The sequence below is a fragment of the Gobius niger genome, assembly GCF_951799975.1.
Source record: "Gobius niger genome assembly, chromosome: 3".
Classification (NCBI taxonomy): domain Eukaryota; kingdom Metazoa; phylum Chordata; class Actinopteri; order Gobiiformes; family Gobiidae; genus Gobius; species Gobius niger.
In genome coordinates this window covers 40203848-40219643 of record NC_136854.1, presented here as the reverse complement: position 1 = coordinate 40219643, position 15796 = coordinate 40203848, and the positions used below count along the sequence as shown (strand labels likewise).

General features: G+C 39.5%; 1 protein-coding gene across 4 annotated transcripts in view; it reads left to right on the top strand.

Annotated features, from left to right (window-relative positions):
• Positions 1 to 15796, top strand: part of rgs12b (regulator of G protein signaling 12b) — an 83529-nt gene that overhangs the window by 53611 nt on the left and 14122 nt on the right. For all 4 annotated transcript variants that reach the window (XM_079553249.1, XM_079553250.1, XM_079553248.1 and 1 more), the window contains exon 6: positions 9703 to 9724. In XM_079553249.1, the coding sequence (XP_079409375.1) occupies positions 9703 to 9724 (22 nt within the window). The remainder of the gene's footprint in view (positions 1 to 9702; positions 9725 to 15796) is intronic.

The window sequence follows — 15796 nt, the reverse complement described above, 5'->3', positions numbered from 1 at the left end:
TTATTTTATTTTTATTTCTTTTTTTCCGCCCTCAACTTTATTCCCTTTTTCCTCCCCATTTTTTTTCCTTTTTTTGCCGCAGTTTCTCCCATTTTTTCCCCAAATGAATCGCCATTCTTCACACAATTCTTGCCGTTGGAGATGAACCCGATGTTGTAGATTTGCAGTTCTGTTTTCTGGTTCTAGATCGTTCAGGTATCGGTATCGTTAAAGTACTGGTATCAAACAGAATGTAACAGTACGTATAATTAACGCCATAATAATTCTACAGCAATAATAAAGTAACCATAGTGCAAACATGCTACATCTTCTCCCATATTCCCTGTACAGAGTTACAGCCCGTCTGCTCCTGTTCCTCATCCTATAAAACAGTCCAGGGAAACATCTCCTTACACGTCCACATGCATCAACGGGGGGGGGGCGCTCGGGTAAACTCTTACAGTTGTTAAAATGTCCAGTATTATTATAACAGTGCGAACGCAGGGCTGTAAGTCTTACCGTGTGTTTGGGCATATTTTGAACTTCATAATAACAGATGATGTAAGCCACCCCCGTTCCCACAAGTCACAGCTAATAAAGCGCTCGGGACCGGCACAGTGTGACTTTAGCCCCTCCCTGCAGTAACGCACATAAACAGGTCAGGTTACCCACAATAATCCTCATTCAAAGCAGGAGGAAAACATGCTGTGGCCTGTAATAGAGCAATGGCGTTATGGGAAGTGCGTGTGATTGACTGTGTGGCTGTTGTGATTGTTGTTACGCTAGATTAGATGTTTTTTAAAGTGGTAAGTTTATTCATTTGCTTTTCTTTCTCTCTGTCTTTGAGAATATTGTCTGCTTGGGGTAAGTATTGCAAGAGATTTCTGATTTGGTTTTGGTTCACCCTGCAGATTTTGTACACATTGACATTGCTAAACTGTTTACATGAGTCAAGTGTAGGGATTCACCGATCCAATACTGGTATCGATGCTGGAAAAGTAGGATATCGGGTGTTGGCTACAAATATCCAAGACTGAACCGATACCTGTTTTGGCTCTCAATGTTTTAACCTCTGACCCTCCGTCTGGACCGAGCGCATTTTCTCCTGTTTGGCTTTAACCAAATCTAAAGGCTTAAAGATAAATAAATAAATACACAACAATAAAGTTTTTCCACTTTATTGACAAATAAAAACTTCAAAAAAAATGTGACGGAAACAAAAAGCGACAAAAAACCTGATGGAAACCAACCAGGAAGTGACGAAAGCGTGTTGAAAACAAGACAAAAAAAATGACAAAAAACATCCAAAACGACAAAAAAAATGCGACGAAAACAGAACAAAAAAGTGATAAAAGATGTGCTGGAAAAGCCACCAAAAAGTCACAATAACGTGGCAAAAACAAGACAAATAAAAATGTTCAAAACATGACCAAAAAAACACGCAACAAATTGACATATAAGTGTGTCGAAAATGCAACAAAAAAAGGCAAAAATGTGACAAAAACGGGACAGAAAGCGACAAAAAACCTGCTGGAAAAGCCACCAAAAAGTCACAAAAACGTGGCGAAAACACGACAAAAAACACAACAAAAAAATGACATCAAAATGTGACAAAAACATTACAAAAACGCAACAAAATAAACAATGAAAAAGCCACAAAAATAAACAAAAACATGACAAAAAAGAGACACGAAAACGCGCCGACAGATTGTCAAAAAAGTGGATCACTTTACACAGTTGCGCTCCAGTCGAGAAGCTTTTAGATTTGGGTAAAGCCGAACCGGAGATAATACACTCAGTTCAGGGAGGAGATCAGAGTGAATATGTTTGTCATGTTGAAGCTCAGAACCTGGAAAATTCAACCACCAAGTTACTTTTAACCTCAGCAGGCCGTGGCTAGCAACTGTATGCTAATGCTAGCGGCGGGATGCTAATGCTAATGTCAACTCATCAAAGCTGGGACAGAAATTATGATTGGATCACCTGCTAATTCAAAGTAGCCACAGCTGGAGTGAAGTGTTTTCATTTTACTTTATGAAACGCTGTTAAAGTGATATAACGTATTTGTAATGCACGAGTTACAATGATCAGATCGCGTTATGTGAGTTGTTGAGATTAACGTACTGCGTCTCCAGTCAAGTGTGTTTCAGGACGTGTTTGTTGAGGTCTAAACTATGTGCCAGGTTTTCTGAGACACACTTTTGAGAAACACAGTTTTGATGCTCATCCGTTGAACATCCAACAAGGTTTTTTTGTGTGTCTTCATTTTCCAACGACACGGATCCTCGCGGATCTTGGTCTGAGGTGAGATTTTTGAGTAGGGAAAATCCGGAAAACCCCAGTCATTCCCAGTGGGCTGACAGGAATGATGGGGATGTGCCAGAGGAGGAGGGGGCGGTGGAGTCGGTTTTGGGAGTGGGCTCCACCGAGCGAGGAAAAGAGCAGCGATGATGAAAGACAAGGAGTGCTAGAAATAAGAAGAAGAAATAAAGATGCATTGATTTAATACTGCACTGGTAAAAAAAATATCTAAAGTAGTAGAGGTGCAGAATGTCACAATGATAGAATAAAATGCATAAATGGGACATACAGTATATCTTTAACCATATTGTAATGTCACTCCCTCTTCAAATTTTTTTAAAGCCCATAAACAAGGGGTGTCCACACTTTTTTCATCAAGGGCCACATATTGAAGTTTATACGGCGTTAAAGGAATAGGCCACCGTTTTTACATACCAAAATATGTTCTTACCTCACTTTAGTCTAGTTAATATATCCCCGTCTGGTCTTTGTCCGTGCGCTCTGCCACGCAAACGGAGCACATACGCAGCCTCTCCCACATGTCATATAGCTCCGAAAAAGCTCACGATAGGAGCTACCAAGCTCTTCCACGTGTTCCCTATTTAAATAAAGTTACGTGAAGTGTTTTCATGCGAAGTATATTTACACAGAAATGTAACATGTCGATTTTATAAGCAAATAAAAAGGGGGGCTATATTGTAAGGCGTAATGATACGAGGAGTAAAACGTCCGCGCAGTAACTCCTAAAGGTTATTGACGGAAGTGAGCGGGGGAAGTCTTTAGGAGTTACTGCGCGGACGTTTTACTCCTCGTATCATTACGCCTCACAATATAGTCCCCCTTTTTATTTGCTTATAAAATCGACATGTTACATTTCTGTGTAAATACACTTCGCATGAAAACACTTCACGTAACTTTATTTAAATAGGGAACACGTGGAAGAGCTTGGTAGCTTCTATCGTGAGCTTTTTTGGAGCTATGTGACATGTGGGAGAGGCTGCGTATGTGCTCCGTTTGCGTGACAGAGCGCGCGGACAAAGACCAGACGGGGATATATTAACTCGACTAAAGTGAGCTAAGAACATATTTTGGTATGTAAAAACGGTGGCCTATTCCTTTAAGGGCGACAGATCAGTTTTCAATGCAAATAAACATTCAACTGGGTGCATTAAAGCAAAACTAAGTGACTTGTTTACCTTAATAAATCCTTTCCTAGTCCCTCTGGGGGTAATACAAGTGTTAATGGGATGATTTGGGGGTCTATCATCTCCCCCTGGTGTCTCTGGCCGGAAAAACACAATTGCAACTTGACTGCCAGCAGACCGGAGTCACCAATACACACTAATGGAATCACAAAGAAGACGCTAACAGGCTAACGGGCAAAGCTAACTGCGGGCTAGCGCCACTTAAACAGTATTTACAGCCAAGTTTGAGGGAAAAAATGATCTCCATTGTGTAATTGGATGTGCAATATCCCTCTGTCCCTTCGCCTTTTCTGTCAGCGTAGTATTTACTCTACAAGACAATAAGTAACTTACTATGACACCTGCAGTTACTCTAATGGCCTCTAGGGGCATGAGTTACTTTGTACTGCTTTAAGGAGAGGTTTTAACTGTGTCCCACACTTTAATTTAGACTCAGAAGATTAAAGCTCAGACTCACAGAAAAATGTTTTGAAGGCAGTGATTGTCTAGAATTACTAAATTTGCAGTGAAAAAGTACCATCTCTGGCAATGTTACAACTACTTTGGACCATTGCCATAAACCATCACATAAACCTTGTTTTAAGCAGCTTCCCTCAGCACCGCAGGTTTGTTAGCATGCTGTTAAGGTAAAAATGGTGGCTTGTAAGCAATCTATTAGATCTGTTCTCCTTGCAGACACATTTGCTTAACTATGAAATGTGAAATGTGCCCAATAGCAGGTAATGAGCCATGACATGAAAGTGAGCAGAGCTTTGCAATTCTTTATGAACACCACTTCAACGACTATACTCAACAATAGAACTAATAACATACTGATAATAAAGACCCCAATCTATTAAAGTGAATACTCAGCTGCCTCAAACATGCACAGCGCTGTAGATCGGTGATGAGAATGTGAGAGCAGAAGCCGAGGGGACCGGGGGCCTAAACCACAGCACCACACGGTATGTCTGGAAACGATCATTTTTCAGCTTAACTCGCACATACACGCACTTTCACAAAAGCCCAGGAATGCAGCCACCATGAGAGACATGTCCCGCAGATGTGAGCCATATGCACGGAGCGAACCGCCATGCACAGAGCGGAGACCCCGGGCCTGAGAGGAGGAACAGTGTGAAGTGTTTTCATCAGGCGCATTATCTGCTGCCACCGCCGAGGTCAGAGCCTCACCCACCAGACCCGGCCTCTGCAGGACTCTGATCGACTACAGTGCGAGGAGGTTGTCATTGTGTTGAAGATGCACACTGTTGTTGTGTCCTTGGGCAAGACACTTCACCCACCTTGCCTCCAGCGTCTGCGCACATTGGTGTATGAATGAGAGAGTGAATGGGTGACTGGTTCCTGACTGTAAAGCGCTTTAGGTGAGGGGCGATAAATAGAATTAATTAAAGCTTTTAAAAACAGACAATTTGCAAAAAATAAATCGTGAAATCGAGTCCGCTGATCCATGTCCCGCCAACATGTGGCCAATTTAGCAGAGTTTTAGACGCTCCGTATCGAAATGACACCAGAGGAGAAGCAGAGACTTTTTGACGATCTGCTGCTTCACAAAGGTGTTGTGTTTTAAAGGGATATTTCAGGATTTTTGACATCGGGCCTCATTTCCTAGTTATCCAGAGTGTTGCTGGTACCTGGAGATATTTTTATTTGTATTTCATGCAGTTCTTATGTTTGAAGAGTTTCGTGGCGCTAGGCTAATGCAAGGCTAGCGCATTTCTATGGTATCAGCTAGCCTGCATTAAAAACAGTCTGACCCGCTCCACACTTATAACACCAGACTGACCATATAAATGTCTGTGTCGATAGAATCATTTTTGGAATATAACTGACCTTGCATCACATGAATGATCGCATTTTGAGGGACTACTTTCTAGCAGATCACTCCGCCGCTGTGTAGCTTATACAACCACGAAGCTGATGCTGCTGAAATATAAGTTCTTTTAAATGCAAAATGGTTCAAATTACTCTATCGATGTCTTTCCAAGTATTTTGGAAAGACATCAATCTGTTTGTGAATAGAAAACTTACCATAGATTTACAACTCAACCTTAAAGATATTTTGTTTGGTATTTATCCAAAAAATCTACCCCCAAATAAACTTTTTAGTATGAATTTAATATTAATAATGGCAAAGTATCATATCCATAGCTGTAAGTACCTTAACCAAAAAACAAAACTTGTTGTATTTGAATCACTAATGTCCTCTTATGTGACCTCCTTGAATTATTGCACAAATGCCAAAGCCCTGAAGACCAAAGTTGTATGTCACGAATTTGCACTGTAAAACTATTTATTTTTATATTTCTATGTATTTTTGTTTACACTGGAAACTGAAGCCTTGCACACCTGAGCATCGAGCCTTGTTTGTGTTCATATTGTATATTTTTCAATAATAAAAAAAAAAAAAAAAAAAAAAAAGCTGATACCATAGAAATGCGCTAGCCTTGCACTAGCCTAGCGCCACGAAACTCTTCAAACATAAGAACTGCATGAATTACGAAAAAAATATCTCCAGGTAGCAACACTCTGGATAACTAGGAAATTAGACCCTATGTCAAAAAATCCTGAAATATCCCTTTAAGACGCGGTGGAGTTTTCTTTCCCACTTTCCTCCGGTCTTCTCCTGTGCCTTTCTCTCACTCTGCTCTGAGCGGACCATTTAACCCCGCCCCTTTCCCTTGAGTTTCCATGGAGACGGTTGTCTGTTTAAATAAAGGGCTTATGTTATCGTAATGGGCCTAATTGACTCGGTGCATAACTTCAAATCATAACAACGCCGCCCAAGAAGTGACTTCCTGTTTCGATCCAGCACGCCAAAATAAAAGCACACTGCTCGTCTCATTGATTAGTTCAGCAGGTGCTTGCAACATTACATGAATATAATTAAATACACACATTTTAAGTGTTTTATCTGTTAATAGTTGGGCAGAAAGAAAGTTGAACTAATGAATAAGATGTTGCTTTTATTTTGGTGTGCTGGATCGAAACAGGAAGTCACTTCTTGGGCGGCGTTGTTATGATTTGAAGTCAATTGTAGCTACATTATGAAATATGAATGAGCAGGATTCTGAACAGTTTTCTTTAAATGAAAGATCAGGAGACTTTTTAAAGTTTATTTCAAATAAAATCAATTAAAATAGTAAAAAAAAAAATGAATGATGGGCCTAATGAAGGTAGAAAAGCGCTATATTAAAGTATATGTGAGTCCCTCGGTTTGTTCCTTATTCATCGGTTAATCACTATTATAATCAATACTAACAACTGATTGTTAACCTCTTGACACCAGCCGGAACCGAGCAAATTCACTCCAGGTCAGCTTTACCCAAATCTAAAAGCGTCAAAATAGTGACAAAAACCAGGATGAAAACGCAACAAAAAAGTGGCAAAGGAGGAACAAAAATGCACCGGAAAAAGCAACAAAAGCACAATAAAAAACACGACTAAAGAGCGATGAAAAAGCAACAAAATAAGCCACACAAACACTTCTGGGAACAAGCTTGTTTTCTGATAAAAATCAAACAATCACTGGTAAATTGAGCATAAAGGGTTCATATGAGTTATTAGATACTCCGCTGTACAATGTCACTACTTAAAAATCCCCGGCATTTCTCTAAACACAGAAGAAAGAGCAGCTCTGTTTCAATAATGACATTTATGAGAAAATTGGTTTGAGCTAATAGACATTCTCCGAAAAACTCCCTTTTGGCCAAACTTATAATTACTTGTTAACATTGAGCAGCATTTATGTTTGTGACTCAAAGTTATTTACGGTTGTTTTATCAAATCCATTTTTTAGCATTGCAACAGGAAGTATTGTCTTTACTCAAAAAGGGAAACAGGGTTCACGATTAAATCACAGGAAATCTCGTCTCATTGGTCGAAGTGATGACGCCGGGAATTCTGATTAGTTGCAGAATTCAGCAAAAGGAAAGAATTATTAAGAAGAAGAAGAAGAAGAAGATCTTTATTTATATATTTATATATATATCTTTATTAAATTTGTGAAACATTTAAAATCTTAACCCCCGCCTTAACCGAGTACAGTTTCTCGGATTTGTAACTGCAATTTTGTCGCTTTTTCGTTCCTTTTTGTTGCTGTTCCATTTAGTTTCTGTCGCTATGTTGACACTTTTTTCAAGAAGCTTTTAGATTTTGGTATTGCCGAACTGGAGAAAATGTGCTGGGTTAATGCAGGAGTTAAAGGGACTAGACAGAGTTTAAAAATGTCAAACTATGTATTTTCTACCCCCATCCAGCTGTGTCTTAATTTGTAGAATGAACCCCGGACCATCTAGTCCCTTTACCCTCTTATCCCCCTTCTTAACTGAGCACATTTTCTGCTTGGTGGCCAAAAAGTGTACTGCATCCACATTTACCACTGAGAATGAATGGGAGAGAGTTAGTATTAACCAGATGCGGGGCCCCACTTTGGGCACCCCGCTTTAACCTCTTATCCCCCGTCTTAACTGAGCACATTTTCGGCTTGGTGGCCAAAAAGTGTACTGCATCCACATTTACCACTGAGAATGTATGGGAGAGAGTTAGTATTACTCAGATCTAAAAGCTTCCTGTCTTTAGAGCAGGGGTGCCCGATGTTAACTATGGCCAAGTTTTAGTAGAAAAATCAACAGTTATAGCAGTATAGTGCAAAATGTAAACAACAACATCACCTGTATCTGCAGCACCTACAGTGACTTTACCTCATTCATTTGTTAACTCAAAGAAAATGTGATATTAGATCATTTTGAAAGTGTCAGTTCAGCGTAAATTCTTTTTTGAGTCAATTTTTAACATGTAGCTTTGTTGACGTCAACGACCTTTGCAATAAAAGTTGGAAAACTGGGAAAGTTGATGCTACAACGCTCTGTGATGGATCAACACCAAGACACCACAACAGTGTTTCCTTAACTTTGCAAAAAGGAGTGAAACAGCGCCCCCAATTTGACGCTGGTGGCCAAAAAGTGTACTGCATCCATATTTCCCACTGAGAATGAATGGGAGAGATTTAACCAGATGCGGGGCCCCACTTTAACCTCTCATCCCCCGCCTTAACCGAGCACATTTTCGGCTTCACTCAAATCCAAAAGCTTCCTGCCTTTAAAGCTTACAGCCTATACACCTCATTTGAAAGCTAAGACCTAAAAAAACAGATCGTAACTTTTTTGTCGTACTGTTGCTGCTTTGTTGTTGCATTTGGTAAGTGTTTTTTTTGTGGTCACTTTTTCCTTGCATTTTTGTCACCTTTTCGTGGCTTTCTTGTTGATTTTTTTCTTCGCTCTTTAGTCGTGTTTTTGTGGCTTTATTCAATTGTGTTATTGTTGTTTTTCCGGCCGCTCTCTTCCCTCGTTTCTGTCACATTTTGGAAAGGTTTTTGTCACTTTTTTGTGGCTTTTTTCATTACGTTATTGTTGCTTTTCCGGCACGTTTTTCTCGCTCCTTTTCCCCCCAACTTTTTTGCTTTCAGATTTGAGTAATGCAAAACGTTTAGGCCGGGGGTTAAGAGGGTTAAAGTTCCAAACTATCACTTTAAAGCTCCCTCACAGTCACCAGACAAACACTGACAGATGAGCAAAGTCTGATCAAACCGCAGGAAAGAAGATGATTCATGCAGGGCTGAGGCGGCTGATGGTTCTGCTGCAGTGCTGATGAGGCAATGAGGGGAGAGAGATTGCATGTATATGAATAAAGAGGCGAATGACTTACCGGTATTTATAGCTTTACGGCTCCTGTAGCTCTCTTACCGTATGTGGCTATTGTGCAACACTCAGTTTGTGAAGCTTAAGTCTTTGTTTGTACTTTTATTTTGCTACTATTACTACTATTTATTTACGCTTCTCATTGTAGGTCTTTCATTTCCATTGCCGAACGTTAAGCACGCAGGCGATCCTCACACTTCGCCTCATATAATTGGGGCCCAAAGTTCCTTTTTTTTTTCTCACACAGACGGGCCACACCCCGTCAGTCACTCACTCAGTGCTTGGAGGAGGTGGTAAAGCCTGCGCAGCCAGTTCAGCGCTCCCTCCCACACGCGAGACAATGGTGTGGGCGCTCTCCCGAACTCTCCTGATGTGAAAGTGCCGAGATAATTGTCGTTCTGAGGAGGCCGTGGTTTAACAAGCGCGAGTCCAGACAGCTGCCTCTCGATCCCGGCGCCCCGGTGCCGCGAGCGGGTGATGAGGGCACTTGCTAACCTATGTCTCTCTGTGCTTTCTTACAGTCTGCTGCAGTCTCCGATGGAGGTGAGTACACTTATATATATATATACACAACTTTGTACGGTTTGTCCAAAGCTGATCACAACAAACACACTGATGACATGTAAAGGCCTCGACTGCTGTGGCACCTCTGGCTCTGCTGAGTTTGAAATGTGCTCAGTGTTTGTGTGGGTTATGAATCGGAAAATTAATGTGTTTTCAGTCTGGCTTCTGTCTTGGCTACTTCCTGCTGTCCACTTTACAAGTAAACGTGAATTGTCTACTTCATAAACAACATTATAGCATTTTGTAGCATTTTGGACATAGCATGCAAAGCTAAGAGGGTGTTTGTTCTCAGTCCAAGAGCTGATCTGTCATCCCCCCACCCAGCTTTATCAATATAGAGACAGCACTGACAGTGGATAAGATATTTAAAAATGCTTTGAAAATGTGACTTACGTAAATGGATAACATATGTTGGGCAGAAAAGTATTTTTTATTTGCATTTTTAATCTGCTGACAGGAAGTTACATAGGTAAAGGTAAACTTCCAGAGCCGTTTGACTCATTTCCCATTGACTTCACATGGTCGGCACGGCAACAGTTTAAAATTGTTTGCCTCTATCTATGTCACTTCCTGTCAATGTCCAATAAGGAAGTGAAGACATCACAAAAATGGCCAAACTAAAGAGAACTGGGTACAATCTTTAGCAAAAATCTTAAATCAGTGCTAAGTAACTTGTTTACCTTAATAAATCCTTATTAAAATTTATTTATAGATACAGACGACATTTGTGGAATCGCCCATATATGGTCATTTTTGAAAACAGTTAAGGGGGAAAACAATTTTTATTTTATTTTTATTTTCTCTAATTATTCAAAAACGACTGTAACAAATGCTGAATTATGAATATAGTTTTCTACTAAATAATGATACAAAGACATGGGGAGGAGCAAAGTGGTTCAACAGCCCATGAATACATGAATAACGGAGAACGCTAACTTGATGCTACATGTTAGCATCGAGCTATTGCTAACGGTTAGCTAGCGCTTGCTACAACTGCCGTTTTTTCACTTCTACTGAACAATCTGATGTGAGAAAATATCCATATGGACCCGATTTACACTTGACTTTATTTATGTGATAAATAAGTTGATATTCCACCAGAAAATGGCTAAAAAGAGGGAAAATTGTGTTTCTCTAAAGATTCTATTTTCCCCTCGGCGAAGCCACGCCCCCTTCTATGACGAGATGCCGTCTGTATCTATTGGTTTATTTGGTCGGGACAGTGCATGTTAATGAATCTCATGCATGTAAACAAGCCACACCGGATTGTAGCCTTGGGATAATTTCCATCCGTCGTCCCCCATGCGCACGCTCAAACACACTCTCATTCATCCTGGCCTATTGTACATGTTTTTAGTGGTAGGGGAAACCGGAGCACCCGGAGGAAACCTACGCAGACACGGGGAGAACATGCAAACTCCACACAGAAAGGCCCCGTCCCTGGTGGAAATCGAACCCAGGACCTTCTAGCTGTGAAGCACGAGCGCTCACCACTGTGCTACCGTGCCGGCTTCCCGTAGTCCCTCTGGGGGACGCGAGCTAACGCTAGTTACGACTGCCGTTTTTTCACTTCCACTGAACAATCTGCTGTGAATAAACATCCATATGGACCCACTTTACACTTGACTTGACTTGTATATGATAAATAACTTTATATTTCGCCAGAAAATGGTTAAAAAGAATGAAAAAATGTGTTTGCTAAAAGATTCTGTTTCCCCCTCGGCGAAGCCACGCCCCCTTCTATGACGCGATCCCGTCTGTATCTATTGGCTGCTCATGTCGGACACCGGCCAATCAGGGAGCGACTGGCCTTTCACATCCTGGCATTAAAATATTTCACTTCTGGATGGATCAGCTGTTTGCCTACCATTCACCAAAACATCTGGCCAAATCACAAATTAAAACATTTGATATTTGTCAAGAATATTGCGACGCCAGAATAATTGCAAATTTTCTCCTAGACTTTTTTTCTCCACCGTTTCTATTGAATTTAAAGAAGTAAAATGGTGTCACATGGAAAACCTCGGGGATTTTGCAATACAAAGTGGGGTTTGTGTTGCGACTGCGTTGCTTCACCTGATTTTAGCGATTACATTGTGCACGTCCAGTCTCTGCGGGAGAAGTGGATAGAAACTAGTTAGAGGCAACAGTAACAGCCTTAACCACATCAGGCTTCATTGAGTTTGCGATAACACACGTCTATAGCTTTTTCTTATTACCTTTCGCTCACCAACTTTTCAAGTGAGCTCTGGATTGAACAAAGACATTAGCATCATTAGCCCACGTTAGCAGACGCCCTAATGACCTAATCCCACATTGTTTAGCAATACCTAACAATACCTCGACGCCCGCAGCGAAAATAAAAGACACATTTGCTGCCGGCAGAAGGTGGAAGAGGAGGCGAGAAGCGGCACAAATAGCGGCGTTAAAGTAATGGAGACGTGATGATTTTTCGGCTCTGGAGCGTTTCTTCACACTCCTCTGCGTTGGACGGGATTACGGAGAAGCGCTCGCAGTGGGGGGGGGGGCGTTTTTGTTTATTTCTGTTGTAAGAATCGTGACAGGCTGCCCCCGACGAGTCTGCGAAGCGGCCGCCGTCGGTTTTAATTAACATCTTTAGATTGGTGTGATTCGGGCTGAAACGGGGCTTTGTCGGAGATAACGTGATGGTGCGACTTTTACGACTCTTTGTTCAGGAAGTGTGTTAAGTTTGTTGATTAGAAGAGTGTTCTGAAATGTGGCTTTGTGTTGGGATTTTTGTTCATTTGTTTGTTTTGTCTATTTCTTCCTGACCGTAACCCCTTAACTCCCATCTTAACCGGGCACATCTTCTGCAGTTGGCGTCTTCTCAAAGACTCTTGGAAATAAGTGTCAAAATAATGATGAAAACGAGACGTAAAAATGGATGAGAACGCAACAAAGCAACAAAAATGTGACAAAAACATGGCAAAAATGTGACAAAAACATGACAAAAATGTGACAAAAACATGACAAAAATGCAACAAAAATGCAACAAAAATACAACAGAAATGTGACAAAAATACAACAAAAATGTGACAAAAATGCAACAAAAATACAACAAAAATGTGACAAAAATGCAACAAAAATACAACAAAAATGTGACAAAAATACAAAAAAAATGTGACAAAAATGCGACAAAAATACAACAAAAATGCAACAAAAATGTGACAAAAATGCAACAAAAATACAACAAAAATGTGACAAAAATGCAACAAAAATACAACAAAAATGTGACAAAAATGCAACAAAAATATGACAAAAATACGATAAAAAGTGACAAAAATACAACAAAAATGCAACAAAAATGTGACAAAAATGCAACAAAAATGTGACAAAAACATGACAAAAATGCAACAAAAATATGACAAAAATACGATAAAAAGTGACAAAAATACAACAAAAATGCAACAAAAATGTGACAAAAATGCAACAAAAATATGACAAAAATACGATAAAAAGTGACAAAAATACAACAAAAATGCAACAAAAATGTGACAAAAATGCAACAAAAATGTGACAAAAACATGACAAAAATGCAACAAAAATATGACAAAAATACGATAAAAAGTGACAAAAATACAACAAAAATACAACAAAAATGTGACAAAAATACAACAAAAATGTGACAAAAACATGACAAAAATGCAACAAAAACATGACAAAAATGCAACAAAAATATGACAAAAATACGATAAAAAGTGACAAAAATACAACAAAAATACAACAAAAATATGACAAAAATACAACAAAAATGTGACAAAAACACGGCAAAAATGCAAGAAATATATGACAAAACCATGACAAAAAATGTGACAAAAATATGATAAAAAGTGACAAAAATACAACAAAACCATGACAAAAAATGCAACAAAAATGTGACAAAAACATGGCACAAATGCAACAAAAAAGTGACGACGAGGTAACAGCGGCATCTTAGATTTCAAATGAGGCATATAGGCCCGTAGGCTGTTCACCCTCGAGAAGCTGGGATTTGAGTAAAGCTGAAAATGGAGAAAATATGCTCGGTTTAAGAGGTTAACCAAGTTTCTCCCGATCAGCTTTACCCAAATCTAAAGCCTATAGGTCAGCAAAACACATCTAACAGATTTTTTTCCTCACGTTGCTGCCATGTTGTCGTCACATATTTGATCTTTTCTTTTCATTGCTTTTTAGTTAATTTTTTTCACATTTTTCTCACATTTTCGTCACTTTTCTGTCTCCTTTTTGTCGCTATTTTGACACTTTTTTCAAGAAGTTTTTAGATTTAGCCAAACTGGAGAAAACGGTTCAGGCAGGAGTTAAGAGGTTGAAGTGAATATGACAGGTTTTAATGCTTTAGAAAATATGACTTATTTAGATGAATAACATCTGCTGTAAGTAATAATTATCCTTTTTTATCAGTTAAGCAGAATCTAATAAAGAAATACCCGCACACCATCAAATCCTTGGAGAAGGGTCTTCCTCAGGCAAATGATGAGGCAGGTGTTTTTTGGCCATGAGTGTGACGAGCACCCTGGGGTGCCCAGTTATAGGCTGCAGGAATACAAACAGTAAAAATACATAGATCTATTTGATTGACTGAGGAATCTTTCCTCAAAAAAGTAGAGTTCTGCAGTTTTCCAGTTTTTTTCTCCGGGCTTGGGAATTCTGCCATTGATTTGTATTGGGAAGGCTCCCCATTCATTTTATTAGGATTTCTGATACAGTGAAGTCTGTGAGTGATTTAAACAGTTTATACAAAGTGAAGACTTTATACAATGTGAAGAGTTTCTGCAATTCAAACAGTTTTTACAGTTTCTGCAACAAAATAGGGATTTTTGCAATAATAGCACTAAAATGCAACTTAATAGGGATTTGTATGACATTTTCAAAATGTAGCAGTAACCTACAATTCCGCAGTCAATCGCAATGGCAGCCATTGCAAAATGTTCTAGTTTTTTTTTTTTTTTTACTCAAACATATGTAAATCATGAGAATTACTTTTGTAAGCATCAATATAAAAAAAGGTAGTATATCTGTAATCTTGGAACAGTGAACACAGCAAACAGGCAAGAACCTGATCCACCACATATTCAAGAATACATCAATATCTCCACACACACAAAAAAAGAAAAATGTTTAAGTTCAATTCATCACTTCAACCTTTTGGTGCTAGGGTTTCACTTCCTGTCAGTGTCCAATAAGGAAGTGAAACTATAAACACCACAGAAAGGGTCAAACTAAAGAAAGCAAAATCAGTTCAGTTCAGTTTATACTGTAAGCCATTTGCAGTAAAAAAAAAACTACACTGGAAAAAAGTGCAATGAGCTCATAATGCTTTGCCAACATATACGAGGACATTACACAACGTCAAAACAAACAAATGCCACATAAGGAACTTAAGGGTAAAATACTGTACAAGAAAAAGTCCATACAAAACACTCACGGCTTGTGGAAAGAAACCGTTCGAATGGTGATCAGTAGAATTTCAGAGAGCGATACCTTTTCCCTGATGGGAGCAGCTCAAAAATGGTGCCCTGAGGCGTCATTAGCACTTTGTAAAGCTCGATTCAAGAGTCTTTATGTGTGGCCTCCAGGAGCGGCAGAGCGAAGGTCCTGCTGCAGCGAGATCACCAAAACAACCTGTAACACAACTGGTTAGGACACTCTCCAGTTTAAAACACATTCCTCGACAATCTGCACCTCAGAATCAAGGCAGGAAATAGGCAACTGATTCCTATTGTGACAAAATCAATAACAAGTTCATGTTTTAATATAATAAAACACGATGTTCCGGCTGCTATAATCACTCCACTAAGTTTTATTCCCACAACAACGAGAGTTTGTCTGACATAAAAACGCATGCGGGCTTATTGGATGTAATAATGTGCGTATTCGGTGCATTGCAATGTACTCAAAGAAAGAACATTAGATTACACTGCCCTGAGTATGTTATTATGCTAATCAAATATAATTACGGTAGTGCAGTGTCTGCCGGAGTCACTTGAGGTTTATGGCCGTCCGTAATGAGAACACAGTCACTTACTGTAT